General features: G+C 36.5%; 1 protein-coding gene across 4 annotated transcripts in view; it reads left to right on the forward strand.

The window, feature by feature from the left end:
- Positions 1–16,463, forward strand: part of LOC150104074 (ufm1-specific protease 1-like) — a 131,405-nt gene that overhangs the window by 24,414 nt on the left and 90,528 nt on the right. For 3 of the 4 annotated variants that reach the window (XM_090397274.1, XM_090397275.1, XM_090397276.1), the window contains exon 4: positions 6,300–6,434. The exons of the other annotated variant lie outside the window; for it this stretch is intronic. In XM_090397274.1, coding sequence (XP_090253400.1) covers positions 6,300–6,434 — 135 coding nt within the window. The remainder of the gene's footprint in view (positions 1–6,299; positions 6,435–16,463) is intronic. 4 annotated transcript variants of the gene reach the window in all.

A 16,463-nucleotide genomic window follows, 5' to 3' on the forward strand; every position in this document is an offset into this window, starting at 1 on the left:
CTAGTGAGAACTAGGATCCAGAATTGGGTTTGCAAACAGTAGTAATATCTTTGATGGATAGCACGAATTTGCTAGAGGAAGATCATGTTTTAGTAATCTACTTACTTATTACAATAAGTAAGTATCCATCTCCCTCGTCCATATTACAATCTGGATGAGGGAGATGGATACACAGTATACTTAGATTTTGCAAAGGCTTTAGATTACTATGTGATATGTTGATAGTCAAAATAGAGCAGATGGGATTGGATATTAGACTATATACCCTCTGTCCAAAAAGAAACCAAACTTTTATAGAAAATAAAACACAGGTCAATTATAATTATTCAAATCATTTATTTCAATCAATATACTCTCCCTCAGCTTTGATAAATCGTTTTGCACAGTCAACTAATTCGTTAAATGAGTTTTTTATATCAGTTTTTGGGATACTTTTGAGGGTCGTGGTTACTGCCACTTGAACATTTTGACTGGTGTCGTATCACTTTCTTTTCATCGGCAAATGAAGTCGGGGGAAGAGAAAGAAGTCGCAGGGTGCTAAATCAGGTGAATACGGCAAGTGATCCAACACACAAACTTGGTATTTGCTCAAAAACTGTCTCACAATGTTCAAACGATGAGATGGTGCATTATCGTGCAAAAGTGACCAGCTGCCTGCATCACGATATCCATGCCGTATGCGACGATTCTCGCTATCAATTGCTTCAAAGCTTCGAGATAAAACTCACCATTGACCGTTTGGCCATGCAGAACGAATTCTTTGTGGATAATGTCCTTGGAATCATACAAACAAACATTGTCTTTACATTTGACTTCTCCAAGTGACATTTTTTTCGGATGCTCCTCTTCTGATAGTCTCCACTCAGCACTCTAGTGCTTTGTTTCGGGCTCATACTCGAAACACCACGTTTTATCACCAGTAATGATCTTTTCAAGGAAGTTTGAGTCCTTACTTTCAATGAGGTCCTCGCAGTTCAATTCGATACATTTTTTGGTCGTTGGTCAACTTGTGGGGAACAAATCGTGAATTCAATTTACGAAGGCCCAAACTCTTTTGTGCACAGTTGATTTTGGAATCCCCAATTCATCTTCAATCAATCTCATGGACAATTTTGGGTTTTCTTTGATGAAATCACACACTTTTTGGATGTTAATTTTGCTCAGTTTAGTTTTTGGATGGCCCTGCTTTTCGTCACTTCAAGCATCTCACGACCACTTTGAAATCGCTTATACCACTCATAAACTTGAGTATGGGATAAGCATTCATCACTGTATGCTTTTTGAAGCATTTGATGCGTTTCAGTAAAACTTTTACGAAGTTTAATACAAAAATCAATCGCAGCTCTGTTTGAAACTCGTTTTCTGACCGTTCGTCAAAACACACTGTCACTCTTGGCACTATAACTCAACTTCTAATGAAACAAATATCATAAACAGTTGACACAACACTAATGAAGGTTGTCGCTTTCAACAACAAAAAGATCCAACAGGTGGCGCCACTAGTTTCTTCTATTTTCGAAAAGTTTGGTATCTTTTTGGACAGAGGATATAGTGCAATGGATTGGAGAATGGTAATCTGATAGGTATTAGCAAGTTGTGTATTGGAGAGCATTATCCCTGAAAAGGAAGGTGGTGTGCCTCACGGTTCTGTTTTAGGGCCATTGCAGTTTAATCTGTATGTAAATGATGCTGGCTAAAATTCAAATGGGGATATTCAGTTGTTTGCAGATGACACAAAGCTGAGAAGAACTATGAGCAGATATATCCCTACAAGAAGACTTGAATGGACAAGGGAGTGGGGATGCCAGTTCAATATTGCAAAATGTGAGGTTTTAAAATTTGGAAAACAAAGATGAGATTTAGAATTTACTTTTGGTAGGGATGTATTGTTGGAGATGGAGGAAATAAGAGGTCTTAGGATGATGGTGGATAAGGATCTAAAATTTACTAGACACATTGTGAGGACAAAACAACGAATTCTCCACGATGCAGAGGACACTGACTTCTAGAAGTAAGGGGATTCTAGTTCCATTGTATACATACTGTGTCCATATTTGGTCATCTGGTTTTCAGAAGGGAAGAGATATGGAAAAGGGTCCAGAATCATTTTACTAAAGTCGTTTCTGGTCTGGAATGTTCAGTATAAAGAACAGTTGAGATGATGCATTTTGCAGAGTCTAGTGGATAAGGGTAAGATGGGTGATATGATAGAGACATACGTGTTGATAAGGGGTTATTATAGGATTGACATTGAAGATGTTTTTCATAAAATGATGGGAGATGGGGAAAGAACAAGAGGTTATCCCTGGAAGCTTTAAGGAGGATGTAAACAAGGAAATAATGAGATTTTTTTTTGCATGGGGAGTGATGAATGATTGGAATGCATTGCCTGCAGAATTGTGGTGTCTGCCGAGAGTTAAGGTTTTGTAGATAGAAAAAGACATAGGACAAAGCATCAAGAAAAAAGTTCACTACAAATATATGTTGTAAATGGGACATTATACAGAACAATAAGTAGTTTGTATTTAAGTTGGCAGTAGTAATAATATACTACTCAATAAAATGAACAAAACACTTAGAAAATGTGGTGTAAGTTGTGCCTTTTGCAAGCAGGACAAAATTTATTATGGTGGTGCACAATAGAATAATAATAAAATGAGAAAACAGCAAGAAATGTTAGACTGGCATAAGGGACTGCATAGCGATGTATAAGAATTACCAGAAAAGATCATATTACAGAAGTTAATACAATATATCCAAATGTGGTCACATAACATCAAATCCTATTCTTCTTCCAGAGTGGACTTGGGCTCACCAAGGCAGTGGCTGTTGGCAATGCAATGCCCAAGAGTATCCCACACCCTCAGGATGATTTGCCATCCTGATGAAAAAAACTGAAATGAAGCGATGTGGTTGCAGCCCATGTTTTTATAGGTATGAGTAATTTGCATTATGTGAATCTGTTGAGTGGTAGATCTATGGCATACAAAAAATTTTCATGCCAGAATGCCTATTATATCAAATATCCACTTTTGGAGACACTGTTAAAAATAAAATATTTATGAAAAACATTTTGTTGTGTTAATTTTATTGAGCATTGTAGTTATAGAATTGAAGGAGGTAGAACAAAATTATTTTATTATTATTATTATTATATTACATGACACCTCCAGGGAGTCCATGAACTCATCGAGGGAGGGCACTTGCTCTACAACACTCTGTCTCCGTCACCAACTACATCTACAGTGAACTGCATCTACACCAATGCCATCTATCGGCGACCACCACCACTAGTATTTTCACAGACAATCACAAACATCCATGGCCAAGGTGGGATTCGAACCCGCAGCCTTTTGACTGGAGAGCGGATACGCTAACCACTCGGCCAGCCGAGTGGTTAGCGTATTTGACACAAAATATTTATTGAATTGAAGAAAGTACTGCAAAATGGTTTGATGTATAATGTTGTGTTGTGTATGCTATTTTGACTGTTCATCTCTAATAATGATAACATTATAAAGGAAGGTGGCAGGCATTAAATGTGATATCAGAATGCTCTTTGACTTTGTATTCCTGAACATATCCACTGCAAGGCTCCAGGATTTTTTAATTAAACTGAATAACTTCTGTAACAAATATGGTATCAAAATCTGCAATAAAGAGAAAAAACAAAAATAGGCAGTAACATCAAAAATATCAACTGCATCCTAAATGGAGAACCTGTAGAACAAATAAAATATGTTATTTAAATAATGAAATAGGCAACAGAATAATCAAAGCTAGTATGATTGGGAGTCAAGTAAATAAATTTATATGGGATAGGAGAGAAATTAGTGAAAACACTAAATTAGGTGTATACAAGACAATGTTCAAACTTATGGATCTCAGAGTTGGGTTAGAAATAAAACAGTTGATTATAGACTAGAGACGACGGTATATGAGAGTTCTGAGAAAAATTAAGAGAGAATGAATAGATGCATCAGTGGCAGAATCACATTAAAAAAAATTAAAAAAAGCATTAGTTTGACTTCTCTCTCTCTCTCTCTCTATGTATTCATAGACAAGTCCCAATCAACTGTGAAAGACATTATCGTTAATAAGTATTTGAAAAGCATGCACAGTCATAAAAGTGATTAAGCTAAGAGAGAAAATCTTAATACTTCTTAGGAAGAGAGAACTGCTGAAGTAGTTTGAAGATAGACATAAAAAACATGTGGGTGTCAGCAGAAATAATTTGTAAGAAGAGAATAAAATATTTCTTGGTCGTGTTGCACATGACACTTTCACTCATGAGGTCACACTCATAGAGTGCAAAACAGAAGTGCATGTTTTGGATTTCAAAACAGGTTTGAGCAATTTTTATTATTAAAAGTGAACTTAAATAATTTGGTATAATTTTTTTTTTTTTTTTTGAATTGAACTGTTTGCCTAGTTATGATGTATCCACAAAAAAAAAAAAAAATGATACTGGTGTTTTCAACATTACAAAATAAGGGCACATAAAAAGTTTGAATATGAAATTTTATATTATTGAATAAGTTGAAAGAGGTGTGGTTCAAATATTGGGAGATTGAAAAGTATGCACAGGGTTCTATAAAAAATGGTTTAGTTAAGGAAGATAATTTTTATTTCTTCTGAAAAAGAAATTGCTGGAGTAATTCATAGAGACTGAAGTAGTTCATAGTGATGATTTGATAAAAGAAAAATCCAAATTGAACATTTTAATCTATGCCAAATTGGAGGGGAGGTTTAGGTATTTTTAAGAATAGAAATGAGATAATACTCCAATAAAGATTACAATTGAGATGATAATCTGATCTCCAAGCAAGATCAGAATTCTCCTAGACTGACTGACACCTCTAGCCTTTCCTGAAACACCAGCATCATGTATATCTTTTTCTGCTCAACCTCCAAAATACCTTGTATCGTTTTCTTTTCAAGACACTTCTTAGTTAAGTTGTTGCATCCAGAGACATTGCTAAGAAGTGCCTTGAGCTTGGCAGATAGACTGTAGTTAGACCCAGAAATCCTGCTCTAGGAAAAGTAGCCTATTCATGGTACTTTTTCAAGCTATTTCAGGTTCCCAGTAAACAGGGTGGTGGTGGTGGTGGTCTTACACAGGGTCATGAAATTCGTTCAACATCTGAAAGCTAAAGCATGTTGATCAGCAAGTGAGTATGCTATTCATTTGCCACAGTCTAACCAGCTTGGCAGGTTAGACTGTGACAAATGTTTTAATACAGTCGACGCTCACTCATAGGGACCACAGGAAATTTGTTATGGTGGGTAGTTTTCTATAATAAATTTCTTTTAGCATAGCATCATACCTGTGAAGATTTGGTGGGCTTTTAGGTAGTTTATTATATTGAGTGAGTTTGTTATAGCAGTGTTTGCTATAGTGAGAGTTGATTGTATTCATGGCAACCACTTAGAATAGTGATAGGCAAGTTTTTCTGCAATGCACAAGTGTCTACATCACTGTAAATAATTTTTTACAGGAGCCCTTAGTGCTTGCTTTTCAGTGACTGACAAGTTATTCTTTCTTTGTTAATTATTATTATAATACAGATAATTAACACAAAGAATAACTCTTAATAATGCTATGAAAATTGAATATTTGACTGTTGAATTTGAAAGTTCTGAACTAGGTAATATCTGTAATCACACAACTGGAAATTTATACTTGCTACAAATATAAATTAAGTATTAATAATATATTAACATGTATTATTAATTAAGTTAAGGGATATTACATCCCATATTGTTTCATAGCCGAATAAGAAACTCAAAGAGTTTCATGCCGAATATAGAAACTATATGAATTCAACAAGTCCAAGCGTAAGCAAATACCTGGATAGTGCAACACATAACCCATTTGGTAGTGCAACACTGAGGCAACTCATAGCAAGGGTAGAGTAAGCTCCGATCACTGTTCTTGGTATTTACTCATATATGAAACCCAGCTCCTAGGAGCTGTATTACTGTTCTACATTATGAGAGAAGGTCACTACCCAGACCAGTTTCAACCTTTAATGAGGTCTAATCAGTGAGTAGGTAGACCAAGTTTGTAGCAAACAGAACTTACATACCCTACTATAAGAATTGCCAAGAAGGTGTCCTAATAATGGGATGTAATATCCCTTAACTTAAATAATTTCACGTCGCCGAATTGAAGCCTTTGGCTCTTCATATAATTAGTAATGTATTATTAATATTTCAGAAAATATCAGTAATTTAATATTATTTTCAATATTAAAAATATTACATTTCCTGTATTTTCCACTGTATCTTAAATTCAGATTAGACAAATTCCAACTCTCATTGAGATTCAGGAAGCCTTAGTATCAATGAATGATAAGGATCAGAGCTTTATTGGTTCTAAAGAATGGATAGGGAGTATAGAAGCTGGTCTTTGTATTGATTACTTATATAAGGTACAGAGATCTTGTAATTTATTTTTCTTAGTTAAAGTCAGTTATGTTACATGATTATAATTTATTACAGTTGCAATAATTATAATATAATATAATATTTAATATAATATTATATTCATTTATAGGATTCATATAAGATGGATGGTTTGCATTTGAATGGATTTGGTGTACAGAGACTTGAAAAGGTGTTGTTGAATGAAGTGGAAGTGGATGTGCAGAATCAGGGAAACGAGTTATTAAGGGGGGGGGGGAGTAGATATGCAGACTTTAGGGAGACAGTTGAGTGTATGAATGTGTGTAATATGCCCGAGCGAGTACGAAGGACAACAAATCAGAATGTGGTAGTTAGTATAAGGCATCAAAATAGAGATGGGACAAATGGGATTCTGCAATTCATGTATACTAATGCCAGAAGTATTAGGAACAAGAAGAAAGAATTTTGGCCTTAGTTGGCACTTCTAGGCCACAAGTTATTGGCATTAGTGAAACATAGCTGACAGAAGATGATATAGTTAGTGGGATAGAATGTGTAGGTTATAGTGTGTTCAGGAGTGACAGGAAGATAAAATGGGGGGAGGGGACTGTTATTGATGATAGCTGATGAGCTGCAGCCAAGGAGAATGGAAGTTGAACTGCAGGATAGAGAAAAGAGCACATTTGAAGCTATTTGGTGTGAGATTGAGGCTAGCAGAACAAAATATACAATTGGGTGCTACTATAGACCAGGTGATGGAAAAGATGGTGGAGATAGTATGCATAAGCAAATAGAAAAAATGAGTGGAAGGAGGGTAATTATTATGGGAGATTTCAACTATGGTAACATTGATTGCGAGGAGGAGAGGACACATGGGAGGAAGGAATTGGATTTTATGTGGTTATTAAGGGATAACTATCTGCTACAACATGTAATGGAAAATACTAGGGGTCAGAGAGTGCTTGACCTAGTAATTGCATCTGAGAATTTGGCTGTAACGAATATGACCACGTTGCCACCAATTGGTGAGAGTGATCATAGGGTCTTGACTTGGGAGGTGGCTAAAGGTGTGGAATTTACAATTAAGACAGGGTACATGTGGAATTATTGGGCTGGTAAGTATGACAAGCTTAGGAGTTTGATTGGTTCAGCGCCATGGCATGTAAAACTGCAAGGCCTGGATGTTGATAGTGCATGGGAGGTGGTTAAGAAGTGTTTGCAGGAGGCAATGGCTGACTGTATAACTAGAGTCTGAATAATAAATCAAGTAAGGATTAAATGGATGAATTACACCATTAAGCTTGAGCTACAAAAAAAGAAACAACTGTGGAGGGAATTTAAGGAGAAAGGTGACCGGCAGGCACATGAATGGTATAAAGCGCAGGCCAGAAGGGTAACAAGTGTGGTAAGAAAAGCAAAAGCGGATTATGAAAGAACATTAGCTATGCAGGCTAAAGAGAATCCCAAACAATTTTTTCAATATGTTGCAAGTAAAAGAAAAAATGTATATGGCAGAATGATTTTAAAGAATGCCGATGGTAGGGAGGTAACTGAATCAGTTGATATAGTGGAATTACTGAGCGAGCACTTTGCAAGAGTATATCATCCAGGTGGTGACATTGCAGGAATGAAAGAACCAACAGCTTATACGGGAATTGTGGTAGATGAAGTGGAGGTGGATAGTCTATTACAAAACCTCAATGTCAATACATCTGTGGGATTGGATGGTATACCAGCTCATGTCATACGTGAAGCGGCTAAAGAATTGTCAGTGCCCTTGACCATTTTGTTTAATTTGAGTCTCGGGTCTGGGTTAGTCCTGAGGGTGTGGAAAGAGGGGAAAATAGTTCCACTGCATAAAGGAGGTTCCAAGACTGCTGTTGTAAATTACCGACCGATCAGCATATCAGAAATCGTTGTCAAGATCTTAGAGAAAATAGTCGAGAGGAAAATACAGGATTCGATAGATGAAAATGAGATACTGTATGGGCGAACAGCATGGTTTTGTGAAGGGTAAATCATGCCTCAGTAACTTGCTCACGTTTTATAACACAGTGATGGCTGAACTGGATAAGGATAATGGGTTTACAGTGATTCTACTGGACCTTGCTAAGGAACCTTTGATAGGATACCACATGGAACCCTAATCAGTAAACTGGAGCAGATGGGGATGGATATAGGGTTGGTGAGATGGATAGGAGGGTGGTTGATGGAGAGATATCAGAGAGTGGTTTATTCAGGAGTAGAGTCCAAAAGATGGCCTGTGACTAGTGGTGTGCCGCAGGGTCTGTTCTTGGACCACTACTTTTCAATTTGTTCATTAACAATATAGGAAAGGATCTGAGAGGAAGTGTTCATTTGTTTGCTGATGATGCAAAGTTGGATAGAGCAATAGTGAGTGCACAGGATGTCAAAATTTTGCAAGATGATTTGGATAGTTTGGAGGACTGGGCTCAGGAGAATGGATGTCAATTTAATGTGGCAAAATGTAAGGTTATGCATTTTGGGGTGAAAAGATTAGCAACAATATATCACATTGATGGAACTCTACTCCAGGAGATTGATGAGGCCAGGGATTCGGAATTGGCGGATAGGGAGTTGAAGTTTAGGGGACACATCGCAAAAATGGCTAAATCAGCTCATCAAATCACTTGGTTGCTGAAAAATACTTTAACAAGCAGAGACAAACAGGTTATTGTTCCTCTGTATCGAGCCTTGATAGGACCTCATCTACATTACTGTGTCCAGATATGGGCGTCTGGGTTTCTTCTGGATGGGGAGGAGGTGCAGAGGATCCAGAGACAAGTGACCAAGATGATAGCAGGTCTATGGAATGAACCTTATGAGAACAGGTTGAAGATTTGTGGGTTTCAGAAATTGGTTGATAGGTGGAAAAGGGGTGATATGATTGAGACATTCAAATTACTGAAGGGTTTCTATAAGATTAATTCAGAAGATATTTTTGAGAATAGGACTGGTGGTGGGCGGACTAGGGGCCATACATGGTCCCTAGTCCTCCATCCTCAAATTGAAGCCTGGCAAAAGCATGGTTAGCAAGGGTGTTAGAGCTAGGTTTTTTACTTGAAGAGTAGTGAATGTTTGGAATAAGCTGCCAGAGTCTGTTGTGGGTGTCATGACTGTAAATGAGTTCATGGCAAAGTTGATAGATACTGTGTGAATGTCGAATAGTTGTTCTTGACATGATGTTAGGGCCTTCCTCGATGAGTCTATGGACTCCTTGGAGTTGCCCATAATAATAATAATAATTATAGTATTATATTAAAGTAAATATAATACAGGATGTTTCAAAAAGAATGACTCGATTTCAAATCATTGTATTTATTAATGAAAATGTGGTACAGTTACAAAATAAATTACCAAGTGTGAAGTAAGGCCTAAAGTTTCACTCACCACAGTTACGTAACACACGCCAAACACACGAGGGATGGTAAGTTCTCGGCTAGCACGACGAGTGGACTTCCCTGGGCTTCGCTGAAAAGCCTCTTGAATTCGTTGCACATTCCCCTCTGAGGTGCATGGTCATCCAGGACTCTTTCCCTTACATAAACACCCTGTTTCTTTAAATTGTTGATACCAACGAAGAATGTTTTTGTTCAGTGGTGAATCAATTCCATAACGTCGTCTAAATGCACTCTGCACCGTAATCACGGACTCAATCTTGTTAAATTCGACAACACAAAACACCTTCTGTTGACTAGACTCCATCTTCTCATTAACTAAGCGTAGCAGGCTATTTGGGCGCTAGTAGTGGCATCTAGCGGTCGTCATATCAAACTCTGGGCCAAGGCTGTTCGCATGGTATAAGTGGAATTAATTTGTGGTTCATGGTTGCAGAGATATACAATTTTCAAATCGGGACATTCTGTTTGAAACACCCTGTATAATACTTATAATAGTAATGAATTTAATATAATCATTCTTAAATTAAGCAGTAATCAAGTTTGATTATCAAAAGTTTTCATAACAACTTTTCAGGTATGTTAAGGAGTACAGCATTTTTATAACAGGACTATGAAGATTTTCTTCTGATAACTTTTTTTTTTTTAATTTCTTTACTTAAATTGAATATTCAGAGAACAACTACTTTATGCTGCTAATAACTGCTGGTGAGGGTAGCTAAAGAGAGATATGAACAGCAGTTAGCTAATGAAGCCAAAAAGAATCCTAAGGAGCCCTTTCGATATGTAGCCAGCAAAAGAAAGATTATAATTATGGAAGGATGACATTGATTGGAGAAAATGGGATAAAGACAGCTGTTGCAGAAGGTGTGGCAGAGATACTTAATGAGCAGTTCATAAAGGTCTTTCAATCTTGTGAATGTGACTTCATGGAGAGATTGAGAGCAGTTGATGATGGGGAAGAGAGACTGACTGTAAGTGAACAAGAGGTGTATGGGGAGTTGAGCAAACTAGATGTAAATAAGGGTGTGAGACTTGATAATATATCACCACATATTCTGAAGGAATGTACCAGGGACTTGATGCCGGCCTTGACATATTTTTTTAATACGAGTCTTGCACTCGGTCAAGTTCCTAAGGAGTGGAAGGAGGGCAAGATTGTGCCACTTCATAAAGGAGGTGATAGAACTCAAGCATCAAACTGTAGGCCTATCTGTGTGTCAGGTGTTGTAGTTAAGTTGTTGGAGAAGCTTGTGAGAACTAGGATCCAGAATTGGGTTGAAAACAATGTTATTATATTTGATGGACAGCATGGATTTGCTGAAAGAAGGTCATGTTTTAATAATCTACTTATTACAATAAGGTATCTGCTTCCATGGACAGAGGAGAAGGATACACAGTAATATACTTAGATTTTGCAAAGGCTTTTGATAGATTACCGCATGATAAGTTGATAATTAAACTGGAGTGGATGGGGTTGGATGTTAGATTGGTGCGTTGGATTGGAGACCGGCTATCTGATAGGTATCAACAAGTTGTGTATGGGGGAGTGATATCCAGAAAAAGGAAAGTTACTAGTGGTGTGCCTCAGGGGTCTGTTTTAGGGCCATTGCTGTTTAACTTGTATATTAATGATACTGATGAAGATTTGGATGGAGATAGTCAGTTGTTTGCAGATGATGCAAAGTTGGGATGAACCATGAAGAGTAGAGAAGATGTTGTGGCTTTACAAGAACACTTGAATAAATTGAGTGATTAGGCACGGGAATGGGGATGTGAGTTCAATGTTGCAAAATGTAAGGTTTTAAAATTTGGAAAACAAAAATGGGACGCAGAATTTATGCTTGGTCAGGATATATTGTCGGAGGTGGAGGAAATAAGAGATCTGGCGGTGATAGTGGATGAGGACCTGAAATTTAGGGACACATAACCAAAATTCTGAAGACAACACAAAGGCTTCTGGGAATGATGCGGAGGACATTGACTTGTAGAAGTAGGGAGATTCTTGTTCCATTGTATAAGGCTTTGATTAAGCCACATATGGACTATTGTGCCCAGATTTGGTCACCTTGTTTTCAGGAGGATGAAGAGATGTTGGAGAGGGTCTAGAGGCGACTGAGGTTAGTTTCTAACCTCTGGAATGTCGAGTATGAGGAAAGATTGAAAAGATGCAACTTGTAGAGTCTGGTGGACAGGAGGAGGAGGGGAGATATGATAGAGACCTACAAGTTGGTAAGGGGTTGTTATAGGATCAATGCTGGAGAAGTTTTACAGAGAATAGTGGGAGATCAGGGGAGAAACAGAGGTCATCCTTGGAAGCTGTATAAGGAGGGTGTGAGTAGGGGAGTTGGAAGCAGGGTTTTTTCATGCAGAGTTGTGAATGATTGGAATGCCTTGCCTGAGAGTGTGGTGTCTGCAGAGTATTTGAGTGTGTTTCAAGCACGGTATGATGAGCTGTGTGTTTGATAAAAGGACCTCCTAGATGAGTCTTTGACTCCATGGCATCTTGGGTAATAATAATAATAATAACAAATACTGAGTATTCAAGTTCATATGAGAAATATGAAACTAACTACTTTTTTTAAAAAAGATTCCAGAACAAGAAATTGTCCTAGCCATAATATGCTAATACTATGCAAAATTTGAAAAAATATCTTAGCATTAACATATTTCTTGGTTGTTTATGCTTTTAAATTCAAATTTAGTGCAGACATTGAACTAAAAAAATGGTATGCTATACATAATTTAAATAGAATTTAGTTTCATAACTGACACTACTAATATCTCACACTTAGCATCATCAGAACACAAAGTATACAGACAAAAATGTGCTTAGCAGTATGATATGTGAAATATTAGCAGTTCCTCAAGTAATTAAACTTAATTTTCTTTCAGTTGTATTTAGTAATCCAGTTCTATATCAAAATCTATAAGTTGTGCTATTTTAATGCATTAGAAGAAGAAAAATTTGTTCTTTAAATAAAATGAATGATTTTTATTTATAGATCTGTGAATTTGAAATTGATTTGTAAATAAGTGTATGATAGTTGCTACACATCTTGAAACTTAGAAGAAAGTTGGAGAATAGCTTTGCCATTGCTATTTTTTCCAAGCTACACATAACAGCTACTGAATTAGACACTTTTATTTAATACTGTGTTGAATCTCCTTTATCCCAAATTGCACTACATATGTAGTTTGGCATAGATTCCACAGGTATCATGGTATCATATTGGATTGCATCAAGATACTAGGCATTCACCAGACAATCCTTTAACTGGTTCGGATTTGACAGAAGAGGACTTTGATCGTGAATCTTTTTTTTGAACATATCTCATGCATTCGCTATGGGGTTCAGATCTGGGCTTTGTGGTGGCTAGAGAAGATGGTGGAAGTTGTTAATAATTAGAAGATTTATTTTTATTTAGAGATGTTTATATAGAGGATATTATCATAATATTAATCCTACCGGCTGCACCATTGTTTAAATTAAAGGATTATTATATTTAATTTATATTATCTTGTATATAGAGATGATCTCTGTTCAACAATTATTTTTTTTATTTCCGAGTGTACCTATATATTATATGCACAAGGGTTCACTCCGATTGGTGCAATGACCTCCTTTTTTTACTATTTCTTTCAGAATCCAAATAAATCACTGACTCAAGACCAAAATACAAAATAAATACATTTAATATAACAAAAACAATATATATACACTTCAAACAAATATTACATAACTTACTGCAAATTAATCTAACAGATAAGCTTAGGTGTTGATGGTTATTCATGACTTATTTTTCACGGTATTAACAACACACCACACACTTTTTTCACAAAGATGTTTTATTAACACTTATATTTTGCTGATTTTCAACTCAGCATCATCAGAGCACAACACACTTGTACACGTGAGAGTGAGTGAGTGAAACAATATAATTGCAAAAGACAAAAGATCTAAAGTCCTATTTTTGTCACCCTCTAACGGGGAAAAAAAAAGAAAAGAAAAAAAAAGCTATGTAGGAGTTTTTCTTAGGATAACCGTCTCCCAAATTTTTGGCAAATTAATGCATCCATATTTGTTAAGGTTGGGAAAATTCTTCAGAGCCATTGCTGACTCAAAAAATAACCTTTTGGATCTATAACAAACTCCTAAATAGCACATTCATTTTCCTCCATCTAATCCTGTGTGAAGGAGTGTCCAAAGCGTGGTCTGCTAGTTCCAACTTGCCATAGTAATAGCAGCGAATGTATCTTTCATGTTCTTCCAGGCAGGCTGATGTTCACTGATCTTCCTGTTTGCCCATAATAGGTCAAGTCACAGTCACAAGGAACTTCATACACTGCTGGGTGTGCTGAAGGGTGAAGTTTATCCTTAGGCGAGCGGATCAGAGTTGCCAGCTTGACATGAAGTTTGAAAGTGGTACAAAGGTCATGTTTCAACAAAACTTTGGCTATCTTTTCCGATGTACCTCTGATATAGGGAATTGAAATTGTCATGTTGTAGTCTTGTGTATTAGAGGAGAGCAGAGTAATGGGCCTATGTAGTATTTTATCTATTTTGTAGGGATTGTAGCCGTTGACTAAGAATGTATGGCACGGATATTGGAGTTCTGTGGTCAGAGTTGTATCATTAGAACAAATGGCTCTGGCTCTGTGTGTAAGTGTTTATAAAATGCTGTACTGAAAATAAGGGAATAAACATCCCTTGTTGTTTTATAGCCAGTAAGCGAAACTAAAGATCGATAACTACGATCTATAAGTTTCATGCCGAAAAACTATCGGCGAAGGCAATTCTAAGTAAAGGTGGAGCAAGCTCCCTCACTATTCCTGATATTTTCTCATAATGTAAAACACAGCTCCTAGGAGATGTAATACTGTCATTACATTATGAGGAGAGGTCACTACCCAGACCGGTTTCAACCTTTTTTGAGGTCTCATCAGTGAGTAGGTTGAGATGTAATTACACCTTTATGGCATTCGTATAGTGAAGGTATGTAAGTTCTTTTCACTAAGCTTTGATAAGTGAAAAGAACTCACTGATGAGACCTCAAAAAAAGGTTGAAACCGGTCTGGGTAGTGACCTCTCCTCATAATGTAATGACAGTATTACATCTCCTAGGAGCTGTGTTTTACATTACGAGAAAATATCAGGAATAGTGAGGGAGCTTGCTCCACCTTTACTTCGAATTGCCTTCGCCGATAGTTTTTCGGCATGAAACTTATAGATCGTAGTTATCAATTTTTAGTTTTGCTTACTAGCTATAAAACAACAAGGGATGTTTATCCCCTTATTTTCTATATTAAGGTGCCAGAAAACTAGCCATTTGGCTTTTTATCTTAACTAAAATGCTGTACTGTTGGACTGGATGATGATGTGATTGTTTATGTAGGTATCTTCCTGTGTGTGTGTGTGTGTGTGTAGGCTTTCTGTAAATAGAAAGAGATAGTGATCCATCTGAAAGGCGGGTGGCTAATGTGTCAAGAAATGGTAAACAGTTATTTGATTCTTTTTCTACTGTGAAGTGGTTTTTGGCAATGGCTTTGAAGAATTCTCCCAACCTTAACAAATATGGTTGCATTAATTTGCCAAAAATTTGGGAGATGGTTATCCTAAGAAAAACTCCTGCCTAGCTTTTTTTTTTTTTTGTTAGAGGGTGCCAAAAGTAGGACTTTAGATCTTTTGTCTTTTGCAATTATATTGTTTCACTCACTCACTGTCGCGTGTACAAGTGTGTTGTGCTCTGATAATGCTGAGTTGAAAATCAGCGAAATATAAGCGTTAATAAAACATCTTTTTGAAAAAATAACTACAAATTAATTGGATCCAAGGCCTTTTAAAATAAACTTACACTTAAGACTTGACTAAACACTTTGTTTTCACAATGACAAAATGTTCATATCCAGTTTCTTTCTCTGTCAAAGTCCTTTTCCAAAGATATATGACTTTATTCTTCATTTTCACAGGATCCTTTCTCATCACTCATGTAGCACACATTAATTCTTCCTGACTCAATTCTGTCTCCTTTTTAGTAGAAATAATAGTTAGATCCGGCGTCCTTGAGACAGATGAAACTTCCTAATCAGAGTTTTCTCGAACATTCTTTTAGAACATAAATATCAATTTCTTCTTTTATTCACTAATGCTTATTGACAGTCTTAACTCTTCCACTTTAAAAAATTCGCAGTTCTATGATTCCCTTTTCAGAATCTACTACTAATCTTCCAATTAGCATTTTCTCAAATATTCTTTTAAAACATCTATAGTAATATTTTCTTTTATTTATCAATACTTATTCCACTTTGAAACTTCATAGTTCCACGATTCCTTTTTCGGAATATACTATTAATTTTCCTCCGACTGTCACATAAAAAAACTCAAATTCCTCCAAATCTAAATATCTGCCGACTTGTGTTCTAAATTCCTTCTGAACACTGTCTTTTTTATTCTCCATTAGTACAATACCGACTGCTTTCTGTCAGCTGTCAATCACACATCAAACTTTTCAGCGAGCATGCACACTCCATGAAAGTGGCCTCCATTAGCTTAATGAGGATGTCTTCAGAAAAAACACAAACTTAATATTTTAAACTACAATAAAATTGTTTAAAGTAACACAACTATTCAAATCC

Source organism: Typopeltis vanoorti, chromosome 8 (genome assembly GCF_054136105.1).
Source record: "Typopeltis vanoorti isolate ZY-2024b chromosome 8, IOZ_Tvanoo_1.0, whole genome shotgun sequence".
NCBI classification, from domain to species: Eukaryota; Metazoa; Arthropoda; class Arachnida; order Uropygi; family Thelyphonidae; genus Typopeltis; species Typopeltis vanoorti.